Here is a 26,802-nt window from a genome sequence, read left to right as displayed (position 1 = left end):
TCCAAGACAAAACAAAAACCCCAAACTCATACACACAGAGAACAGACTAGTCGTTGCCAGAGACAGGGAATGGAGGGGCTGGCACAATGGGTGAAGGTAGTCAGAAGGAACAAACTTCCAGTAATGAAGTAAGTATTCCAGGGATGTGATGTACAGCTTGCTGACTATAGTTAATGATACTGTATGGTATGATAGAAAGTTGCTGGTAGGCTAGATCTTAAAAGTTCTCATCACAAGAAAAAAGAATTCTAACCATGTATGGTGGTGGATGTTAACTAGACTTACTGTGGTAATCATTTTGCAAAATATACAAACATTGAATCATGCTGCACATCTGAAACTAACGTGTCAGTTATATAATTGATATATTGATAACTGAAACTAGTATATGTCAGTAATGAATAATAATAATAAATAATAAAGAAATGTCCCTCTTCATTTCCTCGTGCCTAATCTTGGTTTTGTTCATTGTATAGTCTCCTTTATTCTTAGGCAATTCTCCCTGAGTCATTTTCTTTATCCTAAATAAAACAAAATTTTAAGTTTTGATTGTTATACTTTATTTTTTCTCAAGTGGTTAGGGTTAGTAGATTACATTGGCCTATCCTACAAATGACAGAAATGATCAGTTATCAATTTTATTATGTATTCGACTTTTAACATATTTTTGTGACCCCTTTAAATAGAAAATAAATCATATAATTGAGTAAATGTTTCAACAATGGGTTTCAGAACATGTAAATCTAATAAAAAATTACTTTTAAATAACCACACTCTCAAATAAAGAATAATGAACAAAGGAAATGTACGGTTGCATCAGGGAATAGGTTCTGTAAATAAAAGGAATATTTTGTAACTTACTTATTTTAGATGAAAAAGAGAAATTCGAACCCACAGTCTTCAGGGATACACTTGTCCAGGGGCTTAATGAAGCTGGTGACGACCTTGAAGCTGTAGCCAAGTTTCTGGATTCCACAGGCTCGAGATTAGATTATCGTCGCTATGCAGACACACTCTTCGATATCCTGGTGGCTGGCAGTATGCTTGGTAAGCCGTGCGTTATCGATTCTCCTCTAGTACTTTTCATTCCATTGGAGTATTTCCTTGTAAGATAGAATCTTTATAAATTCACGTTAATGAGAGTTGATAAAAAAACACAAATGAGAGCCTCTACAATTTTTACCTAGTTCGCAGTTTGGAATGGTAGTAGCGGGGCTGTAGAAATAGTGGTTAAGAAAGGCTTAGAAATACCAGTTTTTATGGATATCATAGCATGGCCACTTTGCTTTACAACCAAAGGCCAGCTGCTCATGAGTCCCTAATTCTTACAGGCTTCTGGAGCAGATACAGGAGGAGTAAGCAATTCCTGTAGTAGCGTATAACTCTGTGCGTGTCCGCCAGTTCCTTCTGATGTATTTAATTCACCCCCAAAGGCCACAGCACCTTTCTTTTGAAGCCCAGCCTTTTTTCATGTGGTGAAATGTAACTGTTAACAAATTTAAAAGTAATTCTCCGTTTTTCATTAAATGCTTTCTAATCCGTAAATAAGAAAATGTCAGAAATACAATTCAAATCTGGTTTTTAAAAAATGAGTAGTTGTGAGCATATAGGTAAAAGGAGTAAGGGTAGAAGTTCTAAAATTATTAAAGGTAAGTTAAAAAAGCAAAATAAAAATTATGGAGCAGAGGCATCAAGGAAGAAAGCTTTCGAATAGTCTTTCAGTGACATGGTATGTTGATGTAAATGGTGATTAGATACCATAATGACCCGTTGTTCCTCTCCTAGTTATTCTTACAACTTAGTTTTTATAGTTAGTTCCTGTGGTAACCATAAATCAAGAGAAGCGGTCAGATCCCTTAGGCCAGTGATTCTCAGCGGCCTCGGGGGCATTTGCAAGTGTGTAGAAATGTTTGCATTGCTGCAAGACTTGCTAGTGGAGGGAGCTCTGCCACCTATTTTGCTCTGCAAGGGCTATTCCGTATAATGAAGAATGGCCCTGTCCAGTGTGGTATCAGTGCCTTTCTTTGAGAAATACTGCTTAATGGGGGCCTGGGTGGCTCAGTCGTTAAGTGTCTGCCTTCAGCTCAGCTCATGATCCCAGCATCCTGGGATCGCTGCCCTGTATCGGGCTCCCTGCTCAGTGGAGAGCCTGCTTCTCCGTCTCCAGCTTCCTGGTGTTTGTGCTCCCTCTCTTGCTATCTCTCTCTGTCATAAATAAATAAAATCTAAAAAAAAAAAAAAGGAAAGACAAAGAAACCCTGTTTAAGCCATCCTATTTAAGGACAAGGTATGTACTTTCATGCATTTTTAGGTAGAGCCACACTTAAAAATTCTTCCCTCTGAGAAATCTCTCCGTTGGGGTACATGGCTTCACTTACTAGCTGGCCCCCTTTTGATCTGTATTGCTGCTTTTCACCACATACCTGATTAGTTTCATTGCTGTTATTGTTCTTAAAGATCTTATATTATCACGACTGATAATTCAAGTCCAAGTATAAGAGCTATGTGTATTGTGTTCACATCTCATTTCCCAGAGATAACTTGTTAATATTTTGATTAATTCCCTTCTAGAAATCTCTTTACCTACATATGCTAATTTGTAAGAATAGGGTGATATTATACAAGTGTGATACTCTGTATGGCTCTCGTATTTACTCAACAACATGTTGTTGGCTCTCATGCCTATGGGTGTTACCTTGGATGATTCCGAAAAGAACCAGAATCATACTGATTTTGAAACATATTTAATTTGTTCCTAGTTTCTTTATTACGAATAGTTAGTATCTGTATACACATAGCTTTGTACTTTTATCTGATTATATCTTTATATATTTAGTAAGGGATTAATGAATTGAAGGATAGAGCTAGAGCTGTCTTTATCTTTGTCTACCTATCAGAGAAAGAAGACCAGCCCTCAAAAGGAATATTCTAAATAATGTTTTATCAAAAATCGTGTGTTCCTATAAGTTTACCTATACCTTTAGCAATAATATTAGGTACTGTCAAACCTGTCAGTTTTTTTTTAATTTTGCACATTAGGTAAGTGATGTTTTCATTCACAAACTTTAAATCAATAGTGAAGTTGAACATTTTCTGATGTGATGATTGGCTTTTCCTATTTCATTAATTATGGTATATTTTTATTGAGGTACTGGTAAGTTCTGCACAAGAATAGTCTTCAGCGAGTTTCAGTTCTTGCCAAAGTCACTCATGACTTCAATAGTCATTCCTGTAGGCCTTTTTCAGTTCTTCATGCCCTCTTGGCAGCTCCTGCTGACCCTCTGTCATTCTTGAAATGGTTTACTTTCTTCCCTTGCATGAGACCATTTCTACTTCTATTTCTCTGGATGCCTTTCACATGACTCTTGAGTTTCCATACTTACTGCCCCACATATGGATTAAATTATCTGTACACTTTGCATTGATAATCTCAAATCTTCATTAACCATCTATATTATGATCAGCAAATTTATATCTGTAGTCCAGATTTTGCCCTTTCACTCCACGTCTGTATATCCAAAAAAGTAGGGCAGCAGGTATGGTAAGACCTAGGAGCACAGCTGGCCCAACCCCCAGATACCTACTGAGGCCAGACCTGTAATGTAATGAAGAAAGCCAGCCAGGCATGTTCTTTTTACATAAACACTTTGTTTACTTAGTGAGTATGGGAATTGTCTCTTCATAGCCACAAAAAAAATTTACCTTTTTCCACTGTTCTTAAAACATAGTCATCCTGGTTTTTCAGTTGTGTTTTTTGAAGAGTAGTTAAAAGAAATATTTTTTTCTTTTGCTTATATTTTGAGGAAAACAGCAGGCTTATCAAAATTTTAGAAAGGGCAATTAATACTTGAGTCCAGTATCAGGGGAAAAGAAATTAATAAGCTTTCTCTCTCTGCCTGTTTCTCTGCCTACTTGTGATTTCTGTCTGTCAAATAAATAAATAAAATCTTAAAAAAAAAAGAAATTAACAAGCTGTAGCAATATTATTAATGTGTAACAAATGTTTTGTAAAAGAATGCAGTTTTTAAAACTTACCTCTTAAGAGATAACACTAGAGTTCCAAAATCAGGCGTTTCAGTTATATAACTTCTGTGAGATAGGAGTCATTAGCCCAGAGTTTTTAGAAGATTATCATCTTAATAAAATTTTGTTCCAGGTGGTTGTATTCATTACAGAGGGCTAATTAAATCTTATGCCTAAATTAATTGCATGAAAATAGATTCCTGAAAGAGCTGACTTTTCTAAAAAGTAATTTGCTTATAAAATGGTATGCTAGAGTCTGAAAAAGGAGTCTGAAAGGTATAGCACTTTCATCCAAAGATCTGAAATCACAAGTTAAATGAAGATAGTTACATAAATGCATAAAAGAAGTGGCTGGCACACATATATATTCGTCAAATATTTGTTGAGTGTTTGAAAGGCATTAGTCTAAGTTGGCTTATTCAAACTCCCTACCCTAATTACAACGAAGGAGAATCGGAAAACAAAAACACCTAGTGTTGATTCTTCTCTTCTAATCAACCAGGGTTTGTAATGGCCATCATTGGAACTTATAGGAGAAGCCTTTGAATGTGCAAATTTGAATCATAGGAAAAAGAGACATTCTTTTGTTCTAGTCCATTTATTTCATGATGTTGTATAGGCCGTGGGGAAAAAAGATGAGAGAGAATAAAATACACTCTTTGCTAGCCAACACAGCTGCCAGGTCATCAAATACAAATAGCAAGGAGTCGGAATGTAGACTGTTCAACCCTGCGTGGAGAGTAGCGTTAGTGGAGGAGGGAACAGGTTTAAAACCTACTCAGGTAGAAACTAACAAGATCTACTCTAAGAGCCAAGTCTGGCCAACCTCAGTGATGGTGAGCTGAAGTCCCACAAAATATTATTAAGCCTGAAAAAGTGAACCATGTCCCAGTGTGAGACACATCAGGAACTACATGGAGAATAATCGAGTCCAGACTTACAGTGATAGGATCTTACAGTGATAGGGTCCTGGTAGATCATTACTCTCACACACTGTGGTTGGTACTATAAAATGGATCAACTGATTTGCTTTCTATTAGAAATAGACACAAATATGTAACAACATATGCATCTACACATGTGCCCTATCTTATGAATTTTTATGTGATTCTGGATTTTTACATCTAGTTTTACTGTTCTCCTAGATGTGCAGGAATCGATCTGTTCTGCAAATCCTCCTTTCTTTTCAGTATTGTCTTAATCATTACCTTTCTCTTTTCAGCCCCTGGAGGAACACGCATAGATGATGGTGACAAGACCAAGATGACCAACCACTGTGTGTTTTCAGCAAATGAAGATCATGAAACCATCCGAAATTATGCTCAGGTAGAGCCCCTCAGTTAGAGATTGTTGTGTAAGAAGGGAAACATTTGAGCAGAATTTGGGTAACATTGGGTTCAGAAATTCTACAGGCTACTTGTTTAATAGGAATGTTAGATAGCTCTTAAACCTGTGAAAAGATACTCAACTGCATTCATAATAAGGCAGTGGACATTATAACTTTGCCAAGGTAGGCTTTTTTTACTTCTTACCTATACAGAACACAGAGGACTAGATACTCACATAAATTCTCTTGGGTGTATAAATTGGTACAACGTTTAGGGAGAGCAATTTGGGTACTGTCTTTTAAAACTAAAACTACACACTTCCTTTGAACCCCAGCTGGTCCACGTCTAGGACCTTATCCTGCAGATATGCTGAAGGTCAGGAAGTGGTGGAACTGTAGAAGGGAACAGCCTGGTAAACATGACCTTGTACGGCTGAACATACATGCATTGTGACTAGTCAGTTTAAGATTGGTGTCTTTGTGTTCTGTCACTGGCTCTTACAGTCAGTTGTTATTCTCAGCTAGACTATGATTGCAAGTCCCAGGACTCAAGTGACTGTGTAAACTGGAAATCAAGTTTGCTGGATTTTCATACCGTTTATTCTTTTTCCTTATTGCATCCTAGTTGCCGGCCTGAGTCATTACTCTTTCCTCATGGGGCGACAGTGTCATTTTTACTCTTGGGCTCCATCTTGATCATATTAAGGGATAAGCATACTAAAAGTTTTAGATGAGAGCTTATTGTGTGGATATAAGTGAAAGGAATTAGATTAAAAAATCATTTCCAGGGAGCGCCTGGGTGGCTCAGTGGATTAAGCCGCTGCCTTCGGCTCAGGTCATGATCTCAGGGTTCTGGGATCAAGCCCCGCATCGGGCTCTCTGCTCTGCAGGGAGCCTGCTTCCTCCTCTCTCTCTGCCTGCCTCTCTGCCTACTTGTGATCTCTCTGTCTGTCAAATAAATAAATAAAGTCTTAAAAAAAAAAAATCATTTCCAGTTAAAATAAAAAATAATCAACATTTATAAAATCTCTTACTTAAATAAGAACATTGTATTATTCTATTCAGACTACCATAACAAAATACTGTAGACTGGATGACTGTAATGGTAGAATTTTATTATTCCCAGTTGGGAAGGCTGGGGAGGCAGATCACGGTGTCAGCCAGTTTGGTTCCCGGTACAGTCTTCTGGCTCTTAGAAGGCAATCAGATTGGGGGTCCCCCTAACGGCCTCATTTAACCACCTCTTAAAGTACCTACTTGCAAATACAGTCACAGTGGAGGTTAGGGCTTCAACATAGGAATTTAGTAGGAACACAAACATTCAGACCACAGCAAACATCATTCCAATTAAAAAAAAAACAAACAGCCCAGAATTCTACCGGCACAGTGGCAAACCTTGGTTGAAAGATCTGACTAGATTTTGAGGGCTAGTAATCTTTTATTACCGTTAAGTTATACCAATTTTTGCTTGTCTGCCAAAAAGCTTGCTCATGTAGGCCCTAAGAGTAGGATATTCCTGAAGTCTGCTCTTGTCTCCATCATAGCCATGGTCTTCGTGATGATATCTACAATTCCCTTCATTTCCGTTTTTAATCTCTGCATCTCACAGTTTTAACATTATTATATTTCCATCAAAGTTATTTTTGATTTCTTAACCTGTTTTCCTCCTGACTGAATTTCTTTTATTCTACATGGATGTATTCATCCCCCCAACCTGTTCCCAGATCATAATAACCCCTTTGAAATCCTTCCAATTCTTGTATCATAGAATGCACACATTTAAGTACAATTTTCTATTATTATTATTAGAAGTCCTGTGTTGTGGTTGTGGTGAGTTTCTACACCTATTGCCTTTTAGAATTGTTTATATGATATTGAATGGTTCTTTTGTGTTTAGGTCTTCAATAAACTCATCAGGAGATATAAGTATTTGGAAAAAGCATTTGAGGATGAAATGAAAAAGGTAAAAATTCAAATGTGATGTTTTACCTGTTTAAAGTAATGAAATGGAGGGGACAGAAATTTTGCATATACAATGATAGTGCTGAGCATAGTAAGCTTTTAATAAATGTATGTCAGATGAATGAGTGTGATAGGTCATTAGCTAAGAGCTATAGGAAGATATACACGATTAGCCTAGACTTTGTTCATTCATGTTTAATGTAAGACAGCATGCTTTGCTCCATAGGAATGGTTTTATAGTGTCTGATCCCAGATTTTGCAGGGCTTCAAGTAAAAACTAGAGATACCAAAATATGCAAGAAAAATGATTATATCAAGCAAAGAAAGAGTCAAGGTGTAGTGATTTAATCAGTTAAGGCAAGTGAAAGAATGTATGGATAGCAGCTAATACCCAGCAACATTTTTTAATTTCCAAAAACACAGTTTAGCAAAGGGGATAAAAGCATTTCTTGGGAGATAATATATGAGTGTCAATCTCAGTGGTGTTTCTCATCTGTAAAATAGCTGCCATAAGATGACATACCTCATAGTTTTGTGGGAATAAACGAGATAACCTATAAGGTGGTGAATAGTTAAGTGACTTCCAGCAAGTAGGGAAAAGAAATAGTCGCACCTCATTTAAAAAGCCCTCCTTCCAGTAATTGCAACATGCACCCTCTTCCAGTTTCTAACTCTTGGGTGTTTACGTATAGCACCCACTCCATTAACTTACTACAGATTTGTGTGTTGCTTTTTATTGTTTCCAATTTTAGGCATCCGCCTAAATTATACACCAAGGGAATAAAGGAACCGTAACGTCTACTTTGCTACTTACTTGCTTCCTGCTATTCAGGGTAAATCCATACCATTAAAAAAAAAAGAAAAGAAAAGAAAAGTGGATCCATACGTAAGGGAAGGTCTTGACAGTTAATCATTCCTTAAACAATGAAAGGTAGCCACTTGAATTGATTAGGGAGAATGTCCCTGACAAGTTGGAGAAGGTGCAAAGCAGCCATTTGGTTTTTTAACCTCAGGCATATTACTTAAATTCTGTGTGCCTCAGTTTACTTTTCTGTGAAATGAGGATCACGGCTTTTGTAGGTATTAACAGAGAGAAAGTAATCAGAAAAATAGCTGGTACCCTTGACAAGTTTTAGCTGTTGCGAATGTATAATTCAGGTGAAACAATACGTGTTTCATATATATAGTTTATATATATATATAGTTATTTATAATATGGAGACCTATATAAGTGCATTTAAAACTCTGGAAGGACACCCATTAAATAGCTAATAATCTTAATTCTAAGGAAGCAGGGTTGAGGGATCACATTTTTATTATTCTGTAGTGGTCGATTTTATTCTTACTATTGTGTATTAAAACTTTTTTAAATGGGAAAAAAAATGTGATCCATTACATTGCTAGGTGCCTACAAAATAACAAGCACTTGATTAAATAAAGGAGAGGAAATAATAGGGGGAATTATGTAAAGCATTTAAATAAACACTTTACCACTTTTGTCTAATAATACCATTCACAGTTTTACTTCACTTAGCTCATTTGTACCTTGAAAACTTCCTTAGCTATTATATTCATGTGATGAATATGCTTTGAAGAACTATTTATTTTTCACAATATATCCATTTTTCAAGGAGTGTTCTGGAATACACACAGCATCTGATTTTAACATTGATTAATATAATTGACCAGGAGCACCTGGGTGACTCAGTGGGTTAAAGCCTCTGCCTTCAACTCAGGTCATGATCCCAGGGTCCTGGGATCAAGCCCCACAGCAGGATCTCTGCTCAGCAGGGAGGCTGCTTCCTCCTCTATCTCTGCCTGCTTCTCTGCCTACTTGTGATCTCCGTCTGTCAAATAAATAAAATCTTTAAAAATATATATGTAATTAACCAATGTGAATATTAATTTTAAAAATCTACCTTTTGCACTATTTTGTTATAATGGAGTATTTTTAATGAATGTGAGTATATTGATGTGCTTCAAAAGCAGTGTTTCAAAGTTTATTTTGGAAGCCATTTCTCATTATTCACTTGAATCTTAATCATCTTTACAATCAAAGGAGAAGGTCAAAGTAATGGGAAGGGTCTATGATTTTGTCAGTCCTTTTACTCTGCCTTGTTCCTGGTATTCCCTGGAGCTTCACCCATTGATGCTCTCATTCCCTTGGTGTTTTCTTACAACTTTGTCTTTAATTCATTGAGACTTTAATAGGCATAACCTGGGAGTGAAATGGACTAGTTCAATTCCAGTTCTGCCGCTTACTCATAATACAAATATTTAGAGTCAGATAATTTCTCTTAATGTAATAATTCTTTAACTGTCTGGGATAGTAAATTAATATTACCCTATGTGCTACACAGAGTCAATGGCATTTGGTTGATGCAAAGTAATGAAAAAGTCAGCAAGGCCCGACCCAATAGTGATAGTGAGCCCTGGGGATCTTGGTAACATGACCCAGGACTATGCAACAGAGAAGATAGTCATGGAATCGAGTCAACCCATTAGGTGGGGGAACCTTAGGAAAGAGGGGGGCATTGCTGAATATTCTTAGAATTAAAAATGGAAAGTGGGGTATAATCCCCTTTGCTTTGGTTTTCCTTTAACCTTTCTGGGGTTGCTACTTTTTTGATTTCCCCTCCAAAATTGCTCTTTCCAACTTACATCAGAGGCCTTTTCTCCATTAAGAACTTGGGTCAGATCCTCCATTACCTCATCACTAGGGTTGGTAGAGCTGCATGATCCAAGAAATAGCAAGTTTGAATCTTGTTATTTTTATAAGAGCATCAAGAACTTGGAAAACCTTTCTCACCCAACACTCTTGTCTTAAAGAATATTACATGCTCTGAATTCAGACAAGTGAATGCTGGTGTCAAAACTTATGGACTTTTTCCTGGTGTTTTGTTCATTGTGCAATAACAAGCCCAAAGAAAATGAATAGATATAGTGGGGGGGGGGGGGCAAAGGCACTCCCAAAAATGAAAAATGTGAAGGACAATAATGTATTTCAGTAAATGTTATGCTCATTATGTAAAACTTACCCCTAGTCCTGTACAAAGTCAAATGTAAATTTTTTATGTAACCTATTCACACTGTTCTCCAAATATCTTTTTTTGTTCCCATGGATGTTATCTATAGCTATGTGTAGGTAAACTTGGAAGAAAGGAACCATGCCTGAGAAAGTCACTTTCCTTAGCATCCAGTTTCTAAGTGAACCTATGTATGTTTCTAATGAACAATAACTCTGCTCTGCATATGACCAACTGGTTGTTCACATCTAGCCGTGCATGGGTATTCTGTTCGTTCTTTTCCTACTTTAGTCCTTTGCTTTATAGACATGGTTTCTTTTGTTTGACCCACAGCTTCTCCTCTTCCTTAAAGCCTTTTCCGAAACAGAGCAGACAAAGCTGGCAATGCTGTCGGGGATCCTGCTGGGCAATGGCACCCTTCCCGCCACCATCCTTACCAGTCTGTTCACCGACAGCCTAGTCAAAGAAGGTAAAGCGCTCTCATGTTTTCTTACCTGGCAGATGGGGAAAGTAAAGCTACACATGCTTAGGAACATACCAGCACCTCTTCTTCCTGTGATCTGCTACCCACCCATCCATGTAAGAGATTTTCTGTTTGTCTTTAAACAGTAAGAATTGTACCTGTTTATTGTGGGGAATTGGAAGAAAGAATATGCACACTTTTGTACAAAGACAAAGAAAAACCAATAATAAACTGAAATTTGGGGTATACGACTTAATGCCTAGGTCAGATACCCTGAAGTTGATGTAGTCTAAGCCATTTCTCTCCATTTAGTTGCCACTGGCATATTTTGCTGAGAAAATGCTTCATTGTGTTTTGTGGGACATTTAACCTTTTTGCCCTCGGACACAAAATGCCAACATGTAGCACCCACCTCTATTTAGTATAACGAAAAAGGCCCCTTCTTGTTTCCAAATGTCCCCCTCCCCTGCCTGAATGTTTATTTCCCTGGTTAGGACCATTCTTCTAAACCATTACTTCTCAAAGTCTTGTGCTCAGATGTTCATTTTGATCACATTTTAAGATACTTATTATCTCAGTTTTAGAAAAAAGTCCAGATGGTTGCATCAAAGTCTTGCTTTAATTTTAAGGCATTAAGAATTTTGATCGGCATGTATACAATCATTTGGTTAGAGAAGACAACAAAAGTGGGCTCTTGGAGGAGGATAATGATATTCGAGTTATAATGTAACACAAAACAAAGAGTTATTTTTTTCTTAAAAATAAAGGAGCTTTTGTGAAAACATCTGTTTCTTCTTAGAACTTAGTTTTTCTCCTACAAATGTTGAAGTCCCAGCCTCATTTATGCCTGCAGTGAAATGGATTATAGTTTTCTTTTGGCTGAAAAAAGATTAGTAAATTGAGAGTCAAGTGATATTATTTAGAGATTTTCTATAGTTTTTGGCGCAACATAACTTAGATTTATGATAATTCTGATTCTGTGATTGTTACTAATATGTTGCTAATATTATGACATCTTGAAGTGTTTTCCTGAAGAGAATTGGTGATATTGCACATCTCACTGATGTTGTGAGCCATTTTCACACTTAGATAAATCAACATAAAATGTAAACAGTATATGTTAATTATATTAGATTATCCTAGCCTTTATAACAGAAAAAACTTGTCTTTCTGGTTGTATTAAAATCCTACATGAGATCTACAAGTTCCTTTGTAATATATCAAAAATGATTAGATAGATAGACAGATGGATAGTGATGAAGCAGGCATAAAAATATTAAAATTTAGAGAGTGGGTATATGAGTGAATAAATTCAATTTATTCAATTTTTTGTATATTTCTGTATATTTAAAATTTTTTATATTGAAATTTGAGGAAAGGGAGAGAAGGAAAACACATTTGCTATGGAAATGACGTAGTGCTTGTATCATACAGTTTTTTCTTACACTCCACCATCTTTAGAAATTAGAGGCTTAAACTTTTGCTTCCTAAATAGGAATATATTAATACAAATTACCCTTTTTTCCCAACTCTGCACCCAACAAATAGCTAAGGAGAATAAGATTATCCCACCAAGGAAAATCTTGAGTACAGAGAAATTTTCCAGATTTTCTAACAAGAAACACTGTTAATGCAAAGTGATAGGTTTAGCCAAGATCTGGATTCCTAGTTTAAAATATTATAATGCCTTATTTCTAGTGAAATACAGATTATACCACATTTTAATTTTTATTTTGATTTAAAGACATAAATATATACTAAATTTTATACTGACTTGGTAAACGGGAGTGTTAAAAATTCATGTCGACAAATATAAAATCCTCCAGATTGTAGCACCTGTGTTACTGTCCTAGCCATGGTTTGTGTTTTTTTGTTGTTTTGTTTTTTTCTTTTTTGGCTAGTTCCTCTGCTTATTCAAATAAAGAAAATTTGACAAAGTTGACGTTTGTATAAACCACATATCAACTGGACACTTTTACTTGCAACTAACTCAAAGACAAGACTTAAGATTGCTATGTAAGAACATTTGTTGGCATATAAGAACATTTATGTAACAAAAAAATATAAAAGTCGGATAGACTGCAGGGTGAAACAACAATGGCATCCGGGTCTTGAATGTTTTATCCCATAATTTCTCACTACCATTCATAGCATCAACTTCACTCCCAGGATGATTTCCCTAGTAATTGTAAGATGTCTGCTGGTATAGTTATGGCACATGCTTTCTTGTTCAGATTGAGTGGAAGAGTAATTCTCAACATAGGATAATTTATCTTGCCTTCAGCTGATTGGCTGCCATAAGCCACATGACCAGTTTTGGCCTGGTAGCAGTTGCCAGGGAGATGCTCTGGGCATTTGGGCTTCTGCTGAGGTCTCTAAACGAATTATTGCAGAAGGAGGTCATACCAGGACTTAGGCTAGAAGTCACCTGGCCTAACCAAAATTGAAATTCTCTTAGGAAAGAGGAAAGGGGAGTAGAGCTTCTTAGATCAAAAATAGTGAAGCCTTCACTTGAGAAAAATCAGTTTAACATTTCAACTACATTTGAACTGTTCATTAAGTAAATGTAACATTACCTTGGAAAGTTGAAGTGTTCACAGGAGAAGTGTCTACTAATGATAATTACTTATATTTAGAAATAAATGTAATGTCGGTATGATATGTAGTTCAGTGGTTTTCTGATTAACAGCTCTTTTAATCATCCCTTTAAAAATATCAAGAAAAAAGTTCAATTTGAAACAGCATCGATTTTTTTTTTTTTTTTTTCAGATTTTATTTATTTATTTGACAGAGAGAGATCACAAGTAGGCAGAGAGGCAGGCAGAGAGAGAGGGAAGCAGGCTCCCTGCTGAGCAGAGAGCCCGATGCGGGGCTTGATCCCAGGACCCTGAGATCATGACCTGAGCCAAAGGCAGAGGCTTAACCCACTGAGCCACCCAGGCCCCCCAGCATCAATATTTTTATAGCTTAACTCATGAGCATTTTCAAATACTTTTTTACAAAAGTAAAATTGTAAGTTGGATGATGTACTTTCTTATATAGCTTTATTTATATCTGTCACTATTAACGGTTTTTAACTGGTATCATTTATCAGCCAATTAGTTCATGTGTTGCCATTTCATTTTTATGTCTCAAGATTTGTTTGTTGTACCTCAGGATCATTGTTAAACAATGAGCCACATGGTGAAGTAGAGGCAAAGTCACTAGAAAATACTGGGCTTTTAATCTGTTTTAAACCAAGGTAAAACTAAGTAAATAAATTTACAGTTAATTATACCAGGCTAGCATTAGGAAGACCCACTTTGAAAAATATTTTAATTTTTTCCTTCTTATGAAAATGCTCTCTTTGAGTAATGACAATAGAACTGAGCCTAAAGAAGAGACTAGAACTGTACCTAGAGAGCTCTCTGTTTCACCTCTACCAAATCAAGTCTTTGAGCACTTTACTCGTTTCAGGAAACCCAGTGAGTACTTATGAAAGGAATGAAACCCTCACTTTTTTCTTTATCTTTTTTTTAAACAGGCATTGCAGCCTCATTTGCTGTCAAGCTTTTTAAAGCATGGATGGCAGAAAAAGATGCCAACTCTGTTACCTCTTCTTTGAGAAAAGCCAACTTAGACAAGAGGCTGCTTGTAAGTGTCGTCTAGACAAGGGATTGTACGCTTGATGCTTCAGTTGTGGCTTTGACGATGCGTGACTGAAATGTTTGGGTCTGTTTTCATTTGGAACATGATGCCGTTTATTTCTGTATATTTGGCAGATCGAAACGAATTCCATCTTAATCTTTGTAAATAAATGGAATGATAAAATTAAAGAGTTGTAGGGACTACTGAGACTTTCAAACTGGGTAGTTTGTCAGGATTGAGTCAACATTTATCAGAATTAACACTTTATTTTATAACTAGTAACTGTACAGATTTAAAGTTATAATAATAAGTCCCATCAGTCCCACCTAATTAAACATTTATGTTAGGTTAGAGATGGATGATGCTGATCTCACATAGTTGTTACTTTGTTAACAAAATAAGAGTTTAAACCAGATTCCCTGTTTATGCCAAGATACCTTGGAAATACTTAGGTTTTTAGGAAAGGAAATAAGTTTATTGTGGTTGATTTGAAGCTCCCATGATCACGATTGTTTGATTATATTTTTATTTCTCTATCTTTACATTTTTCCAAAAAAAAGCAAGAGTAATATTTTGTTCTTGAATTTCTACCTGCTCTCTACAATTTCTTTCAATAGCTATGCAGATGACAGAGATTTCTCCAAGTGACATTGCTTTCACAATCTAGAACAAAGTCTAAAATTGAAAGACACCCTTGCTATCTTCTGTTCACCTGGTCTGTCCTCTGTTTTTTACTTCTGAGGTATTGCAGTGTGCAAGGGTATCTGTCAGTCTAATTCTAAACATGGGCTCTTCCCCTCAGAAAACCCAAGAATAATTTTTAACTGTAAATGCTTTTACTTTCAGTCACTTAAAATTCCTTTGTCTCTTGAAGTTTACCTTAAAATAGCCCTTTGGGGGTCTTTAAAGTCTTTAGAATATGATAAAGAAGAAGAAAGGTATAGAATGCGGTTATTTTCTGCCACTGATAATAATGTTTAGTCAGCCTGTATTTGAGTGTCTGTGCTGTGCCAGGCATGGTCCTAGAAGCTGAGGAGGCAGAAGAGGACAGGACAGAAAAGTTCCCTGCCTTCAAAACCCACTTTCTCATGGACTTAAGGTAGATCCTTGCATACAGAAGGAGAAATCATAAGTGACTAGGTGGGCTGAGCAGTGAGCAGGGTGGAAGCTCATATGAAGTGGGGAGGGGTTTGGCGGGGCGGGGGGAGTGTTTGGTGAGTCAGATGAAAGAAAAGCTTTTGGGAAATTCTCAGCAGAGTTGTGCATACGTGTTTAGAGTCTAACCGGGATCCCTTTGGCTTTGTTTTGGGAATAGACTCAGAAACAAGAGCAGAAGCAGGGAGACCTTAATCTGATGGATGTTTGTATCTGGATAGGGTTTTTCTAACAAACACAAACCGTGTTCCAAGCGGTAAATGTCATGATAGGATTTAGACCGACTTGACTTCAGTTTAATCTGAATAATAATCTTCAATGTATTATGTGTCATTTATAAGGATTTTGGATATATTTCATAAATAAGCCACCAGTAATATGTTTGATGGTATATTTCTCTGAACATAACTTTAGATCAAACTTTGCAGTACCATTCTTCCTAAATTGAATATTGAATGCCGGTGTGAAATAACGGAATAATTATTGGCCATGAGTATACTCAGTTACGTCCTTAAATATATCTGGCTGCATAATTTTGTTCAGGCTACTTAGCCTTATTGAGACTTAATTGATCCTCTGTAAAAATTTTTATTTTACATAATTATGAGGAGAATGCCCACCACATTTTGATTCATGGAAGAAACTCAGATTAGTTCCCTGCATCCCGAATTTGGAAAACCTTTTGAATGGGAGAACAAATGACAGAATTTCAGTCTGATATGAAATGTTTGCTAAACATGGACATGTGTTTAATAGCTGCTCCCACCAACTCTTTTGACATTTTGAAACTTACAACTCAACAAGGGAAGTTTTGGGGTGATGATACAGAGAATTGAACTTTGAGTCATGTCATAGAAGGCTTTGGCGCTGTCCCTGTATGTGGTGGCAAACCTATTACAGATTTTTCTGCTGAGATTTTTACTGAAGCCATAGAGCCACTGACCATGCGTGTGTGCAGATCTAACCTGCATAAAAGTTTGGATCTATTTTTTCAGACTGCAGCAGTCTGAAAAATGTGAGAGCTTTGAAAACTGTCTTAATATCTTAGTTGGGTGTTGAAGTCACACAGGATTAGAACATGACTAAGTGTCACTGAGACTCTGCCAAGCTGTGTAAGGTAAAATGGAAATGAGGTAAAAATATTCAAGCAGCCATGGCGAATTGCTCTCTTTAAAAATTTCCAGCAGAATTATGTAATAAACCAAAGAGTTTGGTAGGGTGGGTTTAGATTAGATCTTACTGTGACTTAATTTAGAGTCACCGTGATTAACAGATAAGACAAGAATTCTCTTTAGCTCCAAGCTAGTATTAGAATAATAGCATTTTCTCAGAATGTGGATGGAGGTTCTTGAGATAATAGTCCATGTTGTTTTTCTGATGTTATCTCAAGTCATTTCCCCATTATTAAAACTGACTTGTCTATTAACTGGTAAGTTACCATGTTATTTGCACTTAATTTAGCAGGTTTACTTATGTATTCATACATGCTACACTCTGATTAAAGTGAAAGAAAAGTAAATATGGTTCAAAATGGGTGAAGCTAGTTTATGTAAGTTGCTTAGCTTTTTTTTTTTTTTTTTTTTTTTTTTGCTTCCTCTGTAAAACTGCCTAATTTTAGAAGGTGCTTAGCGAATGCTCAAGAAATATACCCAAGAGCAATCATTCTCTGTTCTAGCATTCCAAATATGAGATATTCTTAGTGCTGTTTTAATATGAAAATGTTGTCCTTTAGGCTTGCTGGAATTTGAATGGTTTTTTGTTTAGCAGTCTTCTTCCTTGTGTCTTTCAGGAGCTCTTTCCAGTTAATAGGCAGAGCGTGGATCATTTTGCTAAATACTTCACCGACGCAGGCCTGAAGGAGCTTTCTGACTTCCTCCGCGTCCAGCAGTCCCTGGGCACCAGGAAGGAGCTGCAGAAGGAGCTGCAGGAGCGTCTTTCTCAGGAATGTCCAATCAAGGAGGTGGGGAACCGTCAGCTTTCCTCACCGCAGAACCCATGCCATGAGAGGAATGGCATTGTGTCGCACAAGCTTGACCTTCTTTAAGGAGACCTCCCATTGTCTACTTCTGAGAACTTCTTCTACTTGTGTATACCATTTAAACTAGCTCAGTGCCAAAGTTTTCGTTCAGAATCCTCTAGCTTGTTCCAGAAATTCGTGATCATTTCCACACAGGTGATTTATTGTATCAGGCTACTGTGATGAGCAAACTAGCTCATCTGCCAGATAGAGTTGCCATCCACTATCAGTATACGCCATGATATGGTGGTTTTTCCATTTGACCGCAGGTAATATAATACGGTTGAATATGTGGGTAGTATTTGAATGCAACACTAGATATTTCATGGATCACCAGGTATGAATATATAGAGTTTTTTTTTCTTTCTTTTTTAATTTTAAGAGAAAAAATCTTGATGGTTTTTTAATTCAGTGACTTGTTGGATCACACTCAGAGAAGCTGGGTTTCCCTGTACATGTAAATATTACATTTTTTTATAACAGTAGTTCATAGAGCTGTGACTGTATCTTTGTAATTTTTTAAAAAAGTTCTGTCTGCAGAAAACTTCCTATTTGAACTTTAACATGATAATACAAAATGAAGTCAAGTCCTTTCCTTTTGCTGTTTGCTTCCAAGTCCCCAACCCTTAGCACTCTGCATGCTTTAAGCCCCACACGGCCCCTTACGTGGTTTGACTAGAGCATCCCAGACCAATGCTATCCAGCAGATGGAGGTATTGGGACAAAAAATATTTCTAAATCTTATGGCAGTAAGGTCAGCAATATATTGAGTAACGTTTCTCCAAGCAAGAACTTGAACAGGATTGTCCGTGGAGGAAAAAAAACAAAAGGCACAATCAAAAAATGTTGTGATGCTTCTGGATGCAAACATGTCAGTTCTTTGCAGCTTTCTTTAGCCAACTCAGGCACTGGAGCTTCCCAGTTCCTTCTCTTCTCAAAGGCCACTTACCTCATTCCTGACACCTCTGCATCCCAGGCCAGGGGGAAGAAAACCGTGTCTTTTCACTTAAGTCAGGGAGGGGGGAAGAGTTGCGCTAGTCACAGAGTAGTAGTACAACTTGACATAGATTATGGTGTTTAATCACTTTTGGGGACCTAACCTGTCCTTGTGATTGTATTTCAAAAGGGAAAAAAAAATTTCTGAACCAGTTTGATATAAAATACTTTAAGTTGGGCAGACCTTTTATCCTATGTTGTCAGATTTGAGGATAAATTTGCATATTTAAACATGACTGTAAGGGAGGAAATAACCTGTCCAGAGTTGCTGCATTGATACGAATCCTATAAAAAAAAAATTGCCTTTGCACTTGACAGTTTATTCACATGGGCACGAGGGTCCTCAAAAATAGTCTTTCTACATTAAGGAATCAATATATTAAGGAATATATTGTGGTGGACTTGCACAAACCCAAGCCATTATTCATCAAGGGGTTTAAAGCTGAGAGTTGGAGGTAACGATTCACAGCTCCGTTGCCTTGTTTAAACCCCAGAGAATCAAACCAGCTCAAGTAATCAACTCTGCTGGACCCAGAGGGGCTCCTGCACGTAAAAGAATTACCTCCTAAGAAACAAAGATTCCCTCTTATTTCCTATTCCCCAGCAGCTCCCGGCCAGACAGGAACCTATTAATTTTTGGACTAAAAATAACTGCTTTGTGAACAAATCATTGTTTTTCCTCCCTCTTGTAATCTGAGACTAGGTACTAGGAAAGGAGGGACCGAGCTGAATGTTCATCCCCCCAAAAGCCTTTTACTAACCAGGCACAGTGAGAGGGAAGCTCCCATCTGCCTCTTACTCTCTGACCCCTTTCTCTGTGAAATGCAGGTGGTGCTCTATGTTAAAGAAGAAATGAAGAGGAATGACCTTCCCGAAACAGCGGTGATTGGACTTCTGTGGACCTGTATAATGAATGCCGTTGAGTGGAACAAGAAGGAAGAACTGGTTGCAGAGCAGGCCCTTAAGCACCTGAAGGTACAGGGTCAACAGGGACCAGTCTTGGCTGCAGGCCAACTACAGCTCGTAACTGTACGCGTGACACATGGGTTCAACTGCAGTTTACCCAGGTTTAGGCCAGAGATAGATTTCCTGGGTTTTTTTGGTTTTTTGTTGTTGCTTTGTTTCTTTATTTCTTCCAAATTTGCCACTACCTAAAATGTAACAGGTGTAAGGGTCTATGAAATATATTGAAGGTAAGTTCTTACTAAACACAATGTTGGGGGGGGGGCACCTGGATGGCTCAGTCAGTTGAGCTTTAACCCACTGAGCCACCCAGGCACCCCAAGATGCTAGGATTAAAAAGTAAATTTTGGGGGCACCTGGGTGGCTCAGTGGGTTAAGCCTCTGCCTTCAGCTCAGGTCATGATCTCAGGGTCCTGGGATCAAGCCCCACATCAGGTTCTCTGCTCAGCAGGGAGCCTGCTTCCCCCTCTATCTGACTGCCTCTCTGCCTACTTGTGATCTCTCTGTCTGTCAAGTAAATAAAATCTTCGGAAAAAAAAAAAAAGTAAAAAGTAAATTTTGATTGGACATAATGTTATAATAAAATATCCCTAAAAGTGAATGCTTTCTAAGCAAATCTTCAGATTTCTGCTGTGATTCAAGTATTGTTGGCCCTGTACCTCCCATGAAAATTAATGGTTGGTTTTACTCCCCACTTCTGTTCCAGCAATACGCTCCGCTGCTGGCTGTGTTCAGCTCCCAAGGCCAGTCAGAGCTCATACTCCTCCAGAAGGTTCAAGAATATTGTTACGACAACATCCATTTCATGAAAGCTTTTCAGAAGATCGTGGTTCTCTTTTATAAAGGTATCTGTCCATGTTGCTCTACCACTGCATTTCCATGGGTTTTTTTGTTTTGTTTTGGTTTGGTTTTTTGTTTCTGTTTTCGTGTGTGTGTGTGTGTCTCCATGTTTTACTGAAGCTCTTGGAAGCCCAGCACAGTGGGTGAGGCAGAGGGGGACATTAGGCTTCATGCTAATTTTTGCAAGTTTCAGTGAGGCAGCCATCTTCTGTGAAGAAAGTGCTAATGCCATATATGCACGGTTAGGCCCCTGGGCACATTGCCAGAAGACTGGTGATAACCCGGTTATTATTTTTGGTGGGGAGGAATGGTGAAAAAGACTGTAATATCACAAAGTAATTAGGTCTGCTTTTGAATTGTAGGGATTAGGTCTAATAACAATGCTACCAAAGGTTGCCTGTAGTATGTTCAGACCTTCCCAGGTGCTATGATAGCTGACTACAATTACTGAAATAATTAGCTTTTTACTTTGTATTTTAATTATTTGGCCCAACCATTCTCCTTTTTTTTAAGGAAGTGACTATTTTTAGATTTTTCTCTTTACTGTCTTTTCATTGTGTTTGTAAGGATTAGGTTGTCATGACAACTGGCACAGCCTTTAATAAATGAATGCTTTTTAACTGATCTGTCTCAACACCTGTAGTATATAAAAAATGATCCTGAACTATTCTTTGGTCTGAGTTCATGTAGTTTTATTGGGGGGGAAAGGAGAACTGAAGAAATGATACATTTTGACCATTATAAAATGCTTGTTAGAGGGTACTACAATCTTAATTGGCAATTTAATTTTTTTTTTAAGTATAAATTAACGTCAACCAAATGTTTCTTTTCTTTTTGATGTGTTCTTAAATTTGTCAATTTTGAATGGTAATTTGGTCATGTGGAGTGTAAAAAATGTTACATTATTGATTAATAGCTAATTTTAAGTAGCTATTAATATGTTCGAGCATGTCACAGAGTTTTCATTGGCCATCCACTTTCTTTCGATGCGTAGGTCTTGGCCACAGGTGTTTGGGTGATACTTTACTCTCTCAGTATTAAGGTACTTGGCACAATTTTTATATCAGAACATGCTGACTGCCAAGTCCAATTCGAGGTTCAGTAATTGGTGTTTTCCTCTGGCCAGATCAAATGAAGTCCTCTTAGACATGGTCATGAGATACTGATGGCCTAAAGCTAGGGCTTAAAGGACACCCAAGGTGACCCATTAGAACCAAACTTTCAGGTCATATTGCCAGCCCACCTGTGGTACCCAGCAGCCAAGAAGGAGAAGCCAGGTCTGCCCAGCCCGTGGCCATTCTGTCAACACCAGCCGTAGCCGACTCCATTGTAAACTGGTAGAGAGACCTGTGAGACAGGTTTCACGTTTGCTTTGTGAATGGCCAGTATTTTCCTCTACAGAAAAGCAAACTGTTTATAAACTAGTAGCCTAAGCACACAATTTACTTTCTTGTCACTTAATAGCTAACCCAACTGAACAGTCAGTGTCTCTTACCAAATCTTTTTGTAACTGAGACATACTTATTCGAGCCTTATCTGCAGGAGCACCTCATTTTATCTTTGGACTTACTTCATTCACAGCACATACAACTTTCTGTCAGTAATGGCGTCTATTAAAATCCTTTTTCCGTTTCCCAGTTTAACCATTAATGTCAACATCCTTCCCCATTGTGCTCCTTACAACAACTACTGACAACAAAACCGGTTGCTTTGAGTTATTTCCTGTTCTTCAGCCCCAAATGCTAAAGAACAGTGACCTAAAATTATAAGATAGCCGGATGTGGGTACCAAGAAGTAAAAAGCAGCAGCATTAGCTCTTCCTTAGGCCATTGATTAACTAGGTGGTCAGTTTTTAAATAACAGTTGGTACAGTCTAGAAAGTATGAGCAGACCCGAGGGAACACAGGAAGGTGTCAGCATCAATTTTATCCTGGCTTAGTTATTGTTGTATATGAAATTAGGAAACTGTAAAATGGAAACTGAAAATACATCACTGAGAAGTGAAAACTAAATGCTGTTTTTTAGGTAATTTCATAACTTCCCACAAAATTACACATATAGTCTGTTTTTCTGAATGAAATAATTACCTTTTTTTTTTTCTCTCGAAAAGATGGAATCCCCAAGGAATGATTTTCCATCCTACTGTTAAAAGAGTTACTATGTTTACCTTCTTACTTTTTTTGGATAGTATTTTTTCTTTGACTTAATTTTACATGACAAACTCCTGTGTACCAGGAGATGTACTCTCCCCCACCCCCCAAAAGGACTTAGATGGTCCTTATTTTTTTTTTTTTTCAAGATTTTATTTCTTTATTTGAAGGGGAGAGAGAGTACAAGCAGGGGAAGCAGCAGGGAGAGGGAGAAGCAGGCTCCCTGCAAGGATCATGACCTTGGAATCATGGGATCATGACCTGAGCCAAAGGGAGGCACTTAACTGACTGAGTCACCCAGGTGCCCTGGGTTTGGATGTTCTTATTCTGTATTTTAACTGCCTAGAAAGGCTTGATGAACAGTTTGTATGTATTAACACACTCTTCCCAGTGCTACTGCATGTATGAATCACCTTGTTAAAACACAGATTCCGTGGGGATTCTAGTTCCAAAGCTCCAGGGTTGGGCCCATAAATTTGCATTTTAACAGATTTCCAGATGATGCCAAGATTTTTGGTCAGGACAGTGGGCTAAAGGGTTACTGAATGCCAGAAATGACAAATCCTGTGCACTGTAGTAACCTATTCCGAGATTATATTTACATTAATTCCATGTACACATACACATTCAACAAATATCAAATAGTATCTAGTTTGTTTCCGTAGTGAGTGATGTGGATTCCTTTTATTTATTGTAAGGAACATTCTGCTTCAAAGCAGGTTTTTTAAAAAGGTAATAGAAATAATGTGTCCTTTTTCATTTAATCTCTCTCTGTTATGTACACACACACCTTCCCTGTATTTCTAGAACTTGAGGATAACAGAAATGGGGCTATGATGCCCCGTGTCTCCTTGACAAACCTACTTATTTTAAATGAATGCCATTTTTGAAAGTTTTTATTTTAAACATGTGAATAGTAAGGGAATAAAAGTGAATAAACTGTGAGAAATAGTGCTTTTCAGGAATGAAGGAAAAAAGTGGAGACTGGTCATTGAGTCAAGATTCACTTTCTATATTAAAATCTAGATTTTTATATTACTATGCAATAAGAAAAATAGTAAGTCCATCGCTGATTTTCAGACATCACATTAGTCACTTCTTAAAATTATTTCTCTTCCTTTCCTCCTAAAGCTAAGTACCAGTCTCAGCATGTAGATCAGAAAAATAGAAGAGTCTCTTCTGGAGTACCGTCGTACCTCTGTCATAGATTGTATTATTTGCAGATAGTTCTTAGGTTGAGTTCTGTCCCTCATGAATATTTTTCTGAAAGAAACTTTCTTTTCTCCTCCTAAAAAAACTTGAGTGGCCCTTTCACCACGTGTTCTCAGCATTCTTAAGGTAAATTATTTTTGACTTGTGTCTCTGTGTGATACCCCTAAAATAATGAGTCTCCTAAGTTCTAAGTGACGTGGTTTTGGGTTTTTCTTAAATATATTTTTTTAAGATTGTATTTACATATTTATTTTAGAGAGAGGGTACACACATACAAGTGCATGAGTTGGGAGAGGGCAGATGGAGAGGGAACCTTAGGCTGACTCCATGCTGAGCAGGGAGCCTGATGCAAGGCTCGATCCCATAACCCTGAGATCATGATCTGAGCCAAAACCAAGAGTGGAACACTTAACCAACTGACCCCCCAGGTGCCCCACAAGTGATGTGGATTTTAACTTAAATATCTAAATAATGTTCCCTCCTGCTTTGCCATTCTTAAACTACTTAAACCACTAGGATATTTTCTCTTTGATTCTCATGAAAACCCAACATTTAAATTTTAACTCTACAAATTGAGAAATAGGTAGTTTTTCTCATCAAATTGATGAAATTGTGCATCAGACTTTATCAAATGCATAGTAGATGGCAGGCCTCCCATTAAATGCTGGAAATGAGATGATGAGTAAAATAGTTCCTGACCTCCTAAATTTCAGACTATAGAAGAAAACCGAGAATTATAGTCACTGTTTCATTTCTAAAATAAGGCTCACACAGAGGGAGATGAAAAGCAATGGGATGTTGGAGGAAGGACCTACAGTATTCGGCTACATAGAATGGAGAAAAATATATATATATATATTTTTAAAGATTTTATTTATTTGACAGAGAGAAATCACAAGAGAGGCAGGCAGAGAGAGAGGAAGGGAAGCAGGCTCTCCACTGAGCAGAGAGCCCGATGCGGGACTCGATCCCAGGATCCCGAGATCATGACCCGAGCCGAAGGCAGCGGCTCAACCCACTGAGCCACCCAGGCGCCCCGAGAAAAATATTTTGTAATCTGAGGGAATTCTACTTGCATTTGTAGAGTGTTTTTCTTCCTGTATTTTTACTGATGTTCTATATTCCTAGCAAAGCATTTCTGGGAGATCCCATCAAACACTGTTGTTCAATGTTGATGAACTCATCTCCCCGATTTTCCTTAGTGGGGGAGAAAAAGTTCTCTATCCCTCAGAAAGTTATTTCCTCTTTAGATTACACTTTTCACTAAACAGAAGTTGAGGTGCTTCTTCAACTCAATGTTTGGGTTTGCTTCCGCAGTTGTCCTGTGTAGTTTGCTTCCTTATGGTTTATTTCCTGGTTGTAGAAATTTGGTCTTGTGGCAAGTATTCATTACTAAAGTAGGCTCTTTTGAGAACTCACCTTTGCGGTTTGTCTCATTTTCTGTGGACGGGGCATCTGATTAGTTTACCTAATGATTTGGTGTCTGTGGCTGAACAGTGATGTAGTAGTTGCATGGCCTCTTTCGGCCTCTGTGGGGCAATAAAACACACGAATGAGCTCTCAATCTTCAGAAGGAAGACCCGAGGCAAAGAGGCACCTTCACCTGCAGTCTAGTTCAGCTTTCCACCATGAGCATTTTATCGTGCACAGTTCATTAAAGTGAGGAGGTAAAATAGTATTTCTCTGCGTGTTTGTGACATTTTAAATTCCATTAAATTGTAATAGCTCTATAGTACTTGCATATAATTTATAAACGGAAGAACATATGTTGGGTGTACGTGCTCAAAATTGTCTTATTGATAGAGAGCATGACCAAAACAGTTTGGAAATTAAGTGCTTTAAATCACAAGCATCTTGGTTGGGGCGCCTGGGTTGCTCACTTGGTTAAGTGACTGCCGTCGGCTCAGGTCATGATCCCAGGGTCCTGGGGCCGAGCCCCACATCAGGCTCCCTGCTCAACAGGAGAGTCTGCTTCTCCCTCTCCCTCTTGTGCTCCCCAGTTGCCCTCTCTCTCAAATAAATGAATAAATAGCATCTTATAAAAAATGAATCACAAGTATCTAAAAATGTTATAGAGACAAATTATATAAAAAGGACTTCTTTAAAATCCATGTTTGAGCCAGTAAGTGTTCTTGAAAAATCTGTGCAGAGCAGTCTTACACAAGAACAGGTCTCTTCCTTGGCTGTGAAGGTGTGCTCCTCATCTCTACAAACACTGGGCTTTGATGGCAAGTGGCAGGAAAGTTCTTTCTTCGCTCCGAGTGGAGATGGGAGTGGAAATGGAAGCTAAAGACTAGACGCTAAGAGTAATTCTATAGGACTCCTGATTATAATTTTTACACCCAGTTCTTAGGAATGATCAAATCCAGACTTCCTTCTTCCTCTGCAAAATGTAATGTATTTAATGATGAAAATAAAGGAAACAAACATGGTATTTTCTTAAAACCAATCATGGACATTTTTAGTCAATTCAATCTCTTCCACTGAATCTAAGCCAGGTATTAACTTTTTAAAAAAACTTCAGGTTTTCGTTATGAAAACAGTGATGATTTCAATGAAAACAGTATCAAATTATTTTTCTCATTTTTGTAAGTTAAAATTATATTTTAACTGCAAAAACAGTATTAGTGTGATTTTTCAGCATTATAATGGATTGGGCAGGCATTGGGTACAATAATAAATTCTTTTTATCTGCTTCCCATCTCATTTCTCACTCTGAAATCCCAAAAGAATATCCATTGGAACATTGCAAATGTGTAGACAATTATTTTCCTGTCCCCCCCCCATTCTTAACATTAAGTAGTCTAAATTAATGGTACCTTGAGGGTTTCATGACACATCTGTGGAATTTAGAATTTAAGGTAATGAGTAGTCAATAGATAATACTTTTTGTTAGAAACCTGTAAGAAGTCTACCTAATGTCTCTGTTTTTCTCTTAATGGAGTACAAGGAAAATATTACTCTTGTGGCTTAGGATATTATGTTATAGGAAATTCATGACATAGTGATAGAATAAATGTAGAATTTTGAGTAATGTGTGT

At 37.5% G+C, this 26,802-nt stretch overlaps 1 protein-coding gene across 2 annotated transcripts in view; it reads left to right on the top strand.

Annotated features, from left to right (window-relative positions):
- The window catches only part of BZW2 (basic leucine zipper and W2 domains 2), a 59,854-nt gene that overhangs the window by 30,859 nt on the left and 2,193 nt on the right, over window positions 1–26,802 (top strand). For both annotated transcript variants that reach the window (XM_046021434.1, XM_046021435.1), the window contains exons 3-10: window positions 871–1,047; window positions 5,246–5,349; window positions 7,248–7,313; window positions 10,672–10,807; window positions 14,325–14,434; window positions 17,373–17,543; window positions 19,425–19,571; window positions 20,266–20,404. In XM_046021434.1, the coding sequence (XP_045877390.1) occupies window positions 871–1,047; window positions 5,246–5,349; window positions 7,248–7,313; window positions 10,672–10,807; window positions 14,325–14,434; window positions 17,373–17,543; window positions 19,425–19,571; window positions 20,266–20,404 (1,050 nt within the window). The remainder of the gene's footprint in view (window positions 1–870; window positions 1,048–5,245; window positions 5,350–7,247; window positions 7,314–10,671; window positions 10,808–14,324; window positions 14,435–17,372; window positions 17,544–19,424; window positions 19,572–20,265; window positions 20,405–26,802) is intronic.

The sequence above is a fragment of the Meles meles genome, chromosome 10, assembly GCF_922984935.1.
Source record: "Meles meles chromosome 10, mMelMel3.1 paternal haplotype, whole genome shotgun sequence".
Lineage (NCBI taxonomy): Eukaryota > Metazoa > Chordata > Mammalia > Carnivora > Mustelidae > Meles > Meles meles.
Note: the sequence above shows the minus strand (reverse complement) of the source record. Positions and strands in the feature narration are given on the sequence as shown.